Source organism: Heloderma suspectum, chromosome 1, assembly GCF_057233095.1.
Source record: "Heloderma suspectum isolate Gila_16-S chromosome 1, 16-S_ref, whole genome shotgun sequence".
NCBI lineage: Eukaryota > Metazoa > Chordata > Lepidosauria > Squamata > Helodermatidae > Heloderma > Heloderma suspectum.
In genome coordinates, this window is record NC_139458.1 from 7482056 (window position 1) to 7494436 (window position 12381).

At 50.5% G+C, this 12381-nt stretch overlaps 1 protein-coding gene across 8 annotated transcripts in view; it reads left to right on the forward strand.

Moving 5' to 3' along the window:
• Positions 1–12381, forward strand: part of TXNDC16 (thioredoxin domain containing 16) — a 54581-nt gene that overhangs the window by 13245 nt on the left and 28955 nt on the right. For all 8 annotated transcript variants that reach the window (XR_014787831.1, XM_084834777.1, XM_084834768.1 and 5 more), the window contains 6 exons: positions 243–399; positions 648–814; positions 2066–2126; positions 4475–4610; positions 5370–5516; positions 9677–9736. Coding sequence is in view for 7 of the 8 variants with exons in the window: in XM_084834777.1 (XP_084690903.1) it covers positions 243–399; positions 648–814; positions 2066–2126; positions 4475–4610; positions 5370–5516; positions 9677–9736 (728 nt within the window). In the remaining variant the exon portion in view is untranslated. The remainder of the gene's footprint in view (positions 1–242; positions 400–647; positions 815–2065; positions 2127–4474; positions 4611–5369; positions 5517–9676; positions 9737–12381) is intronic.

Below are 12381 nucleotides of genomic sequence, written 5' to 3' on the forward strand. Positions count from 1 at the left end.
TAATGCTGTGTTTTAATGTTGTGTTTTTAATATTGTATCTTAATATTGTGAACCACTGAGAGATTTTATTATATTCAGCAGTATATAAATGCCACAAATAAACAAACAAATAAAATATAGCTTCTGCCCAGACTCGGCCACATATAGAGGATGCCCACGTATCAGAGTGCACAAACACAGGCCCAGGGCATAGGAGGCCAGCTCGGGTCTTGTACCTCCACCCTCGTGTATCTTTCCTACAGCAGTGGGGAGCCTGAAGTGCCGTCCTCGAAGCTCTTTTTCTGCCACTGTAAGGCAGCCGCGGATCCGGCCCAGCCTTGCCGAAGGACCCTGATGGAGCATCCGTTGACCACGCTGAGCATCCATAAGTTCCTGAAGCTGATGGGGGAGCCCCTTGTGGTATGTGGCTGGCAGTGGCTGGGGCCTCCTTCCCACCTCAGCCCTCCTTCCCACATGTTGCGCTCACTCCAAGGCGCATCGGCGTGGGGATGCGTGGAGCAGACCAGCGGGTTGCGGCAAACGGCGCTGGGACCGTAATTCAGGGCTGCAGGGAGGCAGCCTAAGGAGAGGCCTCATCCAGCCAAGCCATATCCAGGGGTGGGGGACCTCACCAAATTACAGGGACTGAACCCGCCTCTCTTCTCCAGATGGAGATTGCAGAAGATCCAGCAAAGGTTTCCACCACTCACCTCCAGCTTGGCCTGCCGCTGGTCTTCATTCTGACTCGGGAAGAAACGTTGGAAGCGGAGAAGAGGGTGGCTGAGTCTGTGGCCTGGCGGTTGTTGGGGAAAGCCGGAGTCCTCCTTTTGTCAAGGTATGCTGGATCAGGCCCAGGGTCCATCTCAGGCAACATTTTGCTCACACCGTGGCCAACCAGCTGCCCGCAGGAAACCCAGACGAGGGACACAAGTGCAACTGCCCCCTGCCGTACATTTTATTTATTATAATGCTTTTTGTATGACTTGGAGCCTAATCCACTTTCTCCACAGACAGCTGGTTCGGGGCGCGCGCTCGCGCTCACACACGCACACACCACTCTCGGTGATCCTTATATAGGTCGCTCTTTTCTTCGGGGGGGGGATAGTGAGGTAGCAGGGAAATCAGCTGGGTGAGGGAATTTGGCGGCAAGGTCAGGGCCCACGGGATTCGAGTTGCGTGCCCCTGCTGTCTGCGGCTGGGCCTGACTGAAGGATTAGCTGTGGTTTCTTAGAATCATAGAACAATAGGGTTGGAAGGGGCCTATAAGACCATCCTCAATGCAGGAGTCCAAGTCAGGCAGGTGCCTCCAGGTGACGCTGTGACCGAATCCCTGAAAGATTTTCTGGCAGTATTTCAGTGAGGGGCTGCTCCTAAGGGACATAAAATAGGCAAGGCGATGCTTCTGACAGTAGCCCCATCAGGCAGGGTGGGACGGGAACTCGGGGTGGCTCCAGACAGAGGGCTCCTACTACTATCCCAGCTACTGTGACCGAGCCCCAGTTTTTTTAAAAAAAGACAAAGTCTGTGCCACGCTGGCTATGCATCCTTGCTGCCTGAGGAATGTGGGGGGACCTCTTCCATGCATCGTCGTAGGAGCCTGGGGGAAGGTTGGCAGAGCCGTGGAACTGAGAAGGAACAAGATCTAGATGTGTTGGACTGCGAGTCCCATCATTCCCAGCAAGGCCATGCTGTGCATGATTTCAGCCCCCCCCCCCCCCCCGTTTTTAGGTCTTGTTCTCACTGAAATGGTCAACCTATGTCTCTCCTGTTCCGCTTCAGACTGGAGGTAGGGGTTTGGAGGACGGGATCCTCCCCCCACCCTCCATGCACACACACAGTTCCTTGGACCTAGGTAACTAGCATGTCAGGGCAAAGGGGTTCTAGTTTAGCCTTCTCCTTGACATGCTAGATTTCTATTTGCAGAGATTTATTTATTTTTTGTATAGAGGAGAGTTCAGTCACTTGAGCCTCCACCTGCAGTCTGAGGTGGTACAGTCCACGCACAGGTTTATCATCTCACCTCAGTAGAGGTATAATCCTATAATACTGTTGTTCACAATTTAACCTCTGATTTATATCTTGAAAGGAACTCGGTCGGTCGGGACATTCTCCCCCAGTCCAATGTGGCCATCAAGACAGCTGAAGAGGTTAGTTGTTGGCACTACTTTTAAGATGGTCATTTTCATTTATAGCACAATCCTACACTCAGAAGTATGTCCCCCTTAATCAAATGAGATTTAAGGCACAATCCTAGGCATGTTCAGACTGAAAAGCATGCTGGCTGGGGAATGCTGGGAGTTGTGGGACTTTTTTTCTGTCTGAACATGCCTGGGATTGCGCCCTGACTGTCAGGTAAGTGTGTCTAGGATTGCAACCTTAACTGTTCGAAGACGTGGTGCTTATCAGTGTTTTCTTGACAGCATGTTTTTCATTTGTGAGATGTTTACAATATTTATATATCGCCTGTCATGTTACCATTTCCAGGCAGTGTACAAGAATATGAATCAAACGTGCAAAACTTCGAAATACAATATACAAATATAATAAAATCCAAGATGCTCCTACATACATAAGTTAAGAGCAACTTAAAACTGTTAATGGCTGGCGTGACAAGCCATGAAATGCCGAGGTAAACAGTGAGATCTTTCGCTGGCCGAATTTGTGACAGGGTCGGCACACGTCTTTATAGTTTGACTCCCTTCTTGGTAATAGATTAGGAACATTGGAATCTTCCCTTCAGCGGTCAGACTGTTTCTCCATCTAGCTTGGCATTGTCGACTCTGAGTGGCAGTGGCTGTGCAGGGTCTTGGGCAGAGAAGGCCCCCTTTCTCATCGCTGACTCCCTGATCTTTTGAACTGGAGCTGCTGGGGATTGAACCTGAGACCTTCTGCAGGCGAAACAGGGGCTCTCCCATGGAGCGATTGGCTCTGCCCAGCGGAATCCCTTCACTTCGTATGTGTGTGGCTTGCTCCATCAAGCTCCTGTATTCTGTACTCACAACCAATTGGGCAGAATTTGCAAATGTTAAGTGAAATGCTCCTGGTTTGTTTTGGCCCAGTGATTCTGGCTTAAACAAAACCTGGGGATTTCTTTTGGCCAGGGTAGGGGAGTTGGTGGGTAAAGTAATTCCCACTGCAAAGAAAGCCTTACAAACCACCTCTTCCACCAGTCCCTGTGGCTGTCTAATTTCTCTTCCACAGATTTGGCAGGTCCCCTTCCTCAAGGGTGCACCCAAACCAGCTGGTTTTCACATTTGTTGCTGCTGCTGGTGTGTGCACAAGGACTGCGCTCAGCCCAGATGGCATCCTGTGGGATCAGACTGCAGTGACTAATCAGGAGAGCACTGTTCCTGGGTTGGCAAGGGCCAGGAAGGAACTTGGCCCTATCTCCAAAGGAGGCCTTAATCCCCTGTGAATGATGGCTATACACCAGGATAGGCAACTTGTATGGCACCTAAGACAACACTGGGTTTTCCCCCTTAGGTTTACTATTCCCTGTTCAAGGAGTTTATGCCTGCAACATTGAGAGCTAGAAACCTGATCTCAAAAACAAGGAAACCAGGGATTCTCAAACTTCACCCCAAGGCTGCAGGCTGTACAGAAGAGGCTCAAGGAGGAATCCGGGTAGGGGGACTGCCCCTTCGCACTCAACACTGGGTGTAATAACTTGCCTCTTTGGGTTGAGTTAACACTAGAGTACCCCTTTGTTACGGAGGAAGAACCACGGCAGAAACTGCCACAGCCTTTCTTGGGTTCCTTTGGATATCTTGATGGTTCTGTGTGTTTTCTTGCTGCATGTTACATTGGGAGGGCATCTGCTCTGAAAGGCGGCCAAGAAATATTTTAAATAAAGGGATAAATTAGGTGCCCTTGTAAATCTGTGGATGCTTTGAACCACTAAGCCCCTGGGTCTGTCTTTTGAATTCCACTTTGGGACACAGTTGTCAGGAGCGCCCTAGTGGCCTCTTTCAGTAAACTCCAATAGTCAACTCAAGACGCAGACGAAAGGATTCTTTTTAAGGCTTTCATCCTTTTACAACTTAATGACTCTTTCAGATGCTGTCACCAGCAACTAAGCATGAACAGCGGAGTAGCCTATGCTCCGGGTAGTCAGTTGGTCCCCGTTTGAAGGAGAATCACTTGAAGACCCTGAACTTATGGGCTAGGGAGAGATCCTCCCTCTTTCTCTTGGGTCCACGGGACGTGGCGTTTGTGCCAAACTGGCGCTACGCCTCCTTTCTGCGCCCTCCATCGCTCGTCACTCCCTGTGTCTGCGTCGAGCATCTAGCAAGCCCCCCTCCTGCACTCTCTCTGGATCACTATCTCAGGAATGCCGGCAGGAGGAATCTCTGCCAGCTGCTGTGCCTGTGAGGGATGAGCTGGCTCCTCTCCCACGGATTGCTGATCCCCCTCAGAATCAGAACTACTCTGGGTTCTGTCGGCTCAGTTTCCACCCTGACAACAGTCTGGTTTTGTCCGTGTGGCATCTCTGCAGGGTGTGCCTGTGAAATACCTGGTTTTGAAAGACATGGATGAAATCATAGCCTTGGTGGAAAGTGGGAAACAGACTGAACCTGTCCAGGAGCACGAAGAGGAGGAGGAGGAGGAAGATGGCAAGGACAATGAACAAGGTAACTTGGTGTCCCATTTCTCCTTAGATCATCCACAGCCCGTTAAGTACTCATAGACCTTCCCTTCTTCTGACTCTTCTGGGCCATGCTCCAAGCCACACCCATTTCCTCTTCTGCCTGCCTTCATGCTCTCAAAGAGGCTCCCTGTCCTTCGCTCCTGAATGGTAAGGTCTTTCAGGTTCTGGCTCCAGTACCTCATGCTCCCCTCCTCCCACCTGGGCTGCCCAAAGGGCCTGACATCAAGGGTTGGCATCCCTGGGCATTTGCCAAGGCTGTCACCCAGCAGTTGGCCCACTGCCGACCCCGGAGCTGCCTGGCCTTGCTCCTCTTCCTCCTCGCCATTGGGACCTCTTCACCTGACCTCTCCGAGCAAGTGAGCGGTGGCAGGGGGAAGGGGCGAGCTGCCCCCACTGCTCTCGAGGCTGCGCAGCAGCTTGGGCCTAGAGCGAGAGGACCGGTGAAGAGGCACTAGTGACCATGGGAAGGAGTAGGCAAGGGGCCCCGCTGTGGCTGCCAGGAAGACACGGCCGCTCCACGGTTGCCAAGGCTTGGTGGCTGCTGCTTCCTCTGCAGCTCAGGCCTTGACTTGGTCCCTGTCATTTCTTTCAACCTCTTTCCCTGGGATGGAGCCTGTTCCTGCATCCCAGGGCCTGGGTGAAGTACGGGTACCCAAGACCGCGCCCAAAGCATCCCACAAGCTCTGGATGTTCCCCCTACCTTTCCTTCTCTAGCCAATTAGAGCATGCGTTTGCTCCGCAGAGATTCAGGACGACCAGGTGGTGGAATCGATTGTCCGAGACCGGAAGCGCGCGCTGCCCCTGGAACACATCCGTGCGCTGCCAGAAGAATCCTTCGCCCTTGCCCTGGCCGAAGCCAGCCACACGGTGGTGCTGTTCTACGCCAGCTGTAAGTCGCAGGCAGCCCTCGCGTCTCTCCGGCTCCCTGGGGCAGCCGCTGCACCATGCGCTGCTGCCGTTCAGAGCTCAGGCTTCCTTTCCTGCAGGTCTCCTTGCTGTGCAAGCGTGGAGTTGGGCGATGGCCGGGCAGTCAGGGTCCTGAGAATTTCAGGGCCCAGCGAATGCCCTGAGAACACCAGATGTTTATTTGAATGTATGTGTGTATTAAAGCATTTTAAAAGTGCCCTTCACCCAGGCGTATACCAGGGCAGAGTGCAAGAGCATGATCGAGATCGCACAAAATCCAATCAAAACATTCAAACCACAGAATCAGGATCAGTCAGAGACGGGACAAAGAAAACGCATTGGCCCATTGAAATTAAAACACCCAGGCAAACCAAAGGGGCTTTGAGCTGGTGCTGAAGCAATTGCAATGTTGGTGCACCAGTTGCACTTCCATGGGGAGGGTGTCCCACCATTGGGGGGCCACCACCAAGAAGGCGCTCTCCCTTGTCACATCACAGACCCAAGGTCCTTGGGGAAGAACCTCCCTGATGGTCTTTACAATATTTATTTTATTTACAGTATTTTATTGTAAATAAAATAAATAATTCGGTCTTATCAGAACTTGTTTCTTCTAAAAATGTTTTAATTGTTTTAACGTGGTGTTTCGTTCTTTTATCTTTGCTGTTCTCTGCTCTGAAACCTTTTGATGTGGGGTGGTATATCTGTATCATACATGAATGATCTTCGGTCATGGGTGAGCCAATACAAGGGGAGGAGCTCCTGCAGATATTTGGGTCTCAAGCTGGTTAGGGGTTTGAAGGCAAGCGCTTTGAACTGGGTCCATGCGCAAATGTGCAGCCCCTTCAGAATTGGGGTGACACAGCCTGGTGCTGTCCAGATGTTTCAGACTGCATCTCCAGTAATCCCTGACGACTGGCCATGCTGGCTGGGACTGCTCGGTCCGAAACATCTGGAGGGCACCAGGTTGGGGGAGTTTGTTGTACTGTGATCACATCTGGCCCCACCTGTTAGCAATCTAGCAGCTGCATTATTTATTGATTTAGGGAGAAATCCTATGCAGGTTCCTATGCAAAAAAAGTCCCACAACTCCCAGCATGCCCCAGCCAGCTATGGCTGGGGCATGCTGGGTGTGGTAGGACATTTTTCTGTCAAAACCTGCATAGGATTGTGCCCTTACAGTGTTTTTACCCTGCTCTTCGGCCAAAAAAAGGATCCCACAGCCGCTTAAACAGATTAATCAGGAGACACTCCCTGCCCTCAGGCTTACAATCTAAAAGACATGACACAAAAGGAAAAGAGATTGGGAGGGAGGAGGGGGGGAAGCAGCAAAATGGAGGCACCAGTTCTTAGTTTAAACGTTCTTATAGGTGTTCTTTCTGACAGGGAAGGACAAAACAAGCTCCCTGCAGCCCTTCCTTCTCTGGCCAATGTCTGGGCAGTGGTGTAGTGCTTGAGGGGGTCACACGGGGCTTCATTCTTGCACTTTCCTTGGAGCTGGCCCCCATTCTGCTGCTGTGGGGGCAGACTCGGCAGGAGGAGGAGGGAGCAGAGGAAGGGAGTGCGGGCGACTGGCAGCTGCCTCTCGCCTACGCAGAGCTGGCAAGACAAAGGGGGTGAGAGAGGGAGCCTCAGGAGCTCTGCAGCCTCCTCTCGGTGCCCCCTATTCTCCTCTGCTCTCGGCTTCTCTGCCTCCCATCCCCTGAGCAGCCGCCTCGCCTTGCAACTTGACCGTCCCCAGCCAGCCCCTCAGCTTCCTGTCCCTTTTCCCACCCTGCTGCCCATCCCCGCTCTGTGCCTGTCCTGCAGCACCAGCCACCTGTTCGGGGCTGTTGCTGCTGGCCTCAGCAAGGGCGGGGGGGGGGGGGTGCCGCCGCCACCATTGTCTGTCACTTTTACTTTTGCGTGGGGCGTGATGTGTGTGGGAGAGGGATTCTAGTGGGCTTGATGTGCAGAAGTTAGCAGGGGATCATGTTTTAGCACCATGCAGTGAAAAGTTTTCCTCTGCTGTTTGTTTGCACATCACGTTTGTCCTTCAAGGCCCAGGAGGGGGCCTGGGGTTGGATCCAACCCCTCTGGTTGACAGTAGGATCGTAGGCTTGTTTTCTCAGAAGTAAGTCCCAATGTGTTCAATGGAGTTTATGTTGGAGGGACTAGGGCCATGAGTCACTTAACCTGAACTTGAAGGGTTAATATGAGTATGGTGGGAGGGGATCTCTGAGAGGTCTTTCTGCCTTTTCCTTGTCTCCTCCCTCTACTTTCCTATCTTCTCCTTCCTCCTGCAAGTGATGCTGACCTCAGCCAGCTTACCTTGAGATGTAAGTTTGTTATACCTTCAGTAAAACTCTGTTCCTAGCCCTCCACTCGAGTGCGTTTTGTCTACATCTGTGGCTACTGACAAGGGGGCTGATTCGGACTTCGGTTTACTCCCCTAGTGAGTGTAGTTATGCTTGTAGCCTTGTAGGGCAACCCTACTTGTCTGTTTAGAAGTAAATACCATCATGTCCAACAGGATTTACTCTCAAATAAGTGTGTATAGGATTGCAGCCTTAAAGGAATTGTGGGTCACCGTGGACTAAGTTCCATTTATTTTAATGGGGCATTGCTTCACACCTGGTTACAATGGCTCTTCATAATGACAATTAAAGAGTCGGACACGACTGAACAACAAAATATTACTACTACTACTACATGTTTCTTGAATTAAAAAAACCTAACCTTTTTAGTCCACACTGAAGGCATCCAAGACGAGGCTGGACAGCCACCTGTCAGGGATGCTCTGACTTGGATTCCTGCACTGAGCAGGGGGTTGGACTCAATGGCCTTGTAGGCCCCTTCCAACCCCACTATTCTATGATTAACCAAATAATATTTTCTAGCAAGTTGCTGGACACGACTGTGTGTGTGTGTGTGTTTTCTTTTCAAATGGACCTTTTAATAATTCAGAATTAGGGTGAGCAGATACGCCAAACAAAGCGACTGAAAGCTCATTTGTATTTGTTTGTTTGTTTGTTTGTTTATTGCATTTATATCCCGCCTTTTTCCTTTTACCTCTTGTAAGGAACCCAAGGTGGCATAAATAATCCTCCTCCTCTCCATTTTATCCTCACAACAACAACCCTGTGAGGTAACCTGGGCTGAGAGTCTTACGACTGGCCCAAAGTCACCCAGTGAGCTTCCATGGCCAAGTGGGGACTAGAACCCAGATTACCTGGCTCCCAGTCCAGCACTCTCGCCACCACACCACACTGGCTGGATTATTGTATAATCTTACAAGGTTGTATAATCTTAGAAGGGGGCGTGGCTGTGACTATCATGAAGGGAGCCTGCACTTCTGAATTTGCCACTACACTACTGTGTCTGGGGCTGGATTGGTTCCCCCCACTGCCCCCTCTGTGATGTTCTTCCTGGGAGAGAGGCGTGCAGCCTCCCAGTGGACCTTGATTCTCTTGCCGATAGATGAGGCCAGAATCTGAAGTATGAGACAAATTCACAGAGCATTGGTTGGTGCTTGGCTGTTTAGCTGTGATTGCTGGAGGGAGCCTCCATGTCCGGAGGTACTCTACCATTGAATATCACATCCTGCGGTGCAACGGCAGGAGAAGGCTGCTTCCCAGAAACATTTGGGAATAGGATGCTGAATTGGATTGAACCTTGGTCTGATCCAGCAAGGGTCCTTGTTTGTTTGACTTCAATCCCACCTTTCAGTCCAGAATAATCCCCGAGGTGGCTGACATTAAAAATAAATGAAATGCAGTTATACTGGGGCTATTTCCACCGTGGCACTGCTCGAGGGTAGCATATTCTTGCCCCCACTCCAGTCCAAAAAACCTAATTCATCTTTGGTTGTTGTGGGTCTTCCCATCCTAATTCCTTTGAGTGCTGGCTATTGGGTACTGATCCATTGCTTGGCTCCACGCTCCCTGTTCCGTTCTGCGCAGGGCTGCTGCTCCCTTCATGGTCTGAGGGCAGAGAAGGAGGGGCAAAGTACGCCTTATGATCGTTGCCGGCAAACGTGCTGAATTTGCATTATTTATGCTGGTTGCAAAGCGCAGCTTTTGTTGGTATAGAACTTGGGTTCCCTTCACCCAAAATCCTGATCTGCTGCAGAATAACAGGTGATGTCTGTTTTCGTTGGCGTTGTAGGGGAAGCTGTCTCCCTGGTCGTGATGCAGACCTACATCGAAGTGGCTGCTCTTCTGGAAGGTATGGCTGCAAGTGATTTCACCACCGTGCCAGCTGCAGCCAGTGTTCTTATGTCTTCAGAGAGCCCCCTCTTCCTCATAAAGCCCCAGTGTGATGCAGGGCGAGGGTCCCTGGTCATCTGCTCAGGCCCAAGGGTAAAGGAATACCTTGGGCAACCGGAAGGCGGGCGGGAGGCCAGTTGGTTTGTGGCCCAGGGGGCGGATATGGTGGTTTCCCTTGATGATGTGGCCCAGATTGCAGAAAGGCAGCGATAGGATATTGACATGACAGAGGTGTACAAAATTATGCCTGGTGTGGAGAATGTGGATAGGGAGCCTTTTTTCTCACTCTCACATAATACGAGAACCCAATGGGGTCATCCTATGAAGCTGAGATTCAGGTGAGACAAAAGGAAGGAACTGTGGAATTGGCTACCACAAGATGGAGTGATGGCCACCAACTTGGATGGCTTTAAAAGGGGGTTAGACAAATTCCTGGAGGAGAAGGCTATCCATGGCTACTAGTCCTGATGGCTATGTGCTCCCTCCAGTACCAGAGGCAGTGAGCGTATGTACACCAGTTGCTGGGGAACGTGGGTGGGAGGGTGCTGTTGCGCTCATGTCCTGCTTGTGGGTTCCCAGTTGGCAGCTGGTTGGCCACTGTGTGAACAGGATGCTGGACTAGATGGACCCTTGGTCTGATCCAGCAGGGCTCTTCTTACATTCTTATGACCAGCAGCCAGTGAAGGCTGGTGGCTCCAATGTCAGTGGGCAGTGCATCTTTGGGTTTCAGTCAGAGACCAAGTACAAGGTCTTGTTGTTGGCATATGAAGCCGGGAACAGCCTGGGACCAGGTTACCCGGCAGATCGCCTTCCCCGGTATGGGCCTGTGCGATCATTAAGATCACTGGAGGCGGCCTTGCTGTTGTACCAGGGCCTGCAGGTTGCCATCCCGCAGCAACCAGGGAACGGGCCTGCTCCATGGCAGCGCCTACCTTATGCAATGACCTCCCCCTGGTACTTGGGAGGTGGCAGCTGCAGCACGCTTTAGGCGCCAGCTGAAGACCCAGGCCTTCCCTGAGGAAGTGTGCTGCCCAGTCATATTCATCATTACAGTGTTGCTTTAATAGATTTTATAATGTTTTTATTGTTTTATATTTTTAGCCATTTTGTGTACTTAATTGTATTTTAATGCATATTATAATGTATTTTGTGAACTGCTTAGATATATTTTTAAATATGTTTAGCAGTATATAAATCTATTAAATAAATGAATAAAATGTATAAATAGTCAGCAGTAAGGAAACGAGTCCTATGAGGAGAAGTTGAAAGAACTGGGTCTTTGTAGCCTGGAGAAGAGAAGACTTAGGGGGGATATGACAGATTTCTTTCAAATCCCTGAGGGGTTGTCACACAGAAAGTGGCAAAGACTTGTTCTCTGCTGCTGATTCAGAGGACAGGACTAGATCGAATGGGCTTAATTTAGAGGAGAGGAGAGTTCGGTTGAACGTTAGGAGAAACATCTTGAGCAGGTTGGCAATGGAACCAATTTTCTGGAGCAGCCTTCTCCAACCTGGCACCCGGCAGATGTGTGGGACTGCAGCTCCCAGCATTCCTTGCCAGCATGGCCAGTGTTTGGGCCCTGCTGGCCATGTATGGTGGGAGTTGTAGTCCAACATATCTGGAGGGTGTGCTGTTGAGGAACTTAAGGATTTGCCGCCTCTCACCCTCCACTCCCAGCCCACCTTCACTAAGGGTCTCTTGCTACTGACTTCATTCTAGAGCTGCTTGTATAGATTCCATATCTAAATAGCAATCATATTAAAAACACTACAGTGAATCAACTAAAAACGGTAGGCTAGAATCTAATATGTGTGTGCCACAGGCCACAAATTCATGGATAAAGTGAGATCTGAACGGAGGACTTCCTGGTTCACAGCTCACGCCTTTAGCCAGCTTTCTAATGTCACTCGGAATGTCGCTGAACCCCGAACACTCCCCACTTGTGTCCCTCAGGCAAGTGCTCTCTTAAATGGCTTGAACTGCATTAAAAGCCTGCCATTTGGAAGAGCGACAGAAACGCCGTCTGGAGATGCATCTGCAGATATAACTTGCAGCTTCTCCGTGGATTTGTGAAATGAGAGCTGAAACATCTTCTCAACTGGTGTGAGCATTTATGCCAGTGTTTCCAGGAACTCTGTGCTGCACCTCTTCTTTCCTGATACACCCTGATCCTCAAGTGGAATTAGGGAGCTGGACATGCTCAGAGTGACTTCTGCATACATACTGTGAGTTTGACACAAGGCAGAAAAGTGGGCTATCCATCAAAGGCTGCTCAGCTGCCTACATCAAAGGCTGCTCAGCTGCCCTGCAAAAGAAAGAGCAGAAAGCAATGAGCAGATGCATGCTGTTTTACGTCTGCAGCCAGCTGAGCAAAATTGTACCACAAGACGTAGTGATGGCCACCAATGGATGGCTTTAAAAGGGGGTTGGACAAATTAATGGAGGAGGAGGCTATCAGTGACTACTAGTCCTGATGCCTCTATGCTACCTCCAGTATCAGTTCATACAGTTCCATAGTTTAACTATGTGCTGTATGAAGAAGTCGTTCCTTTTATCTGTCCTGAATCTCCCAGCAATCAGCTTCATGGGATGACCCTATTGGGT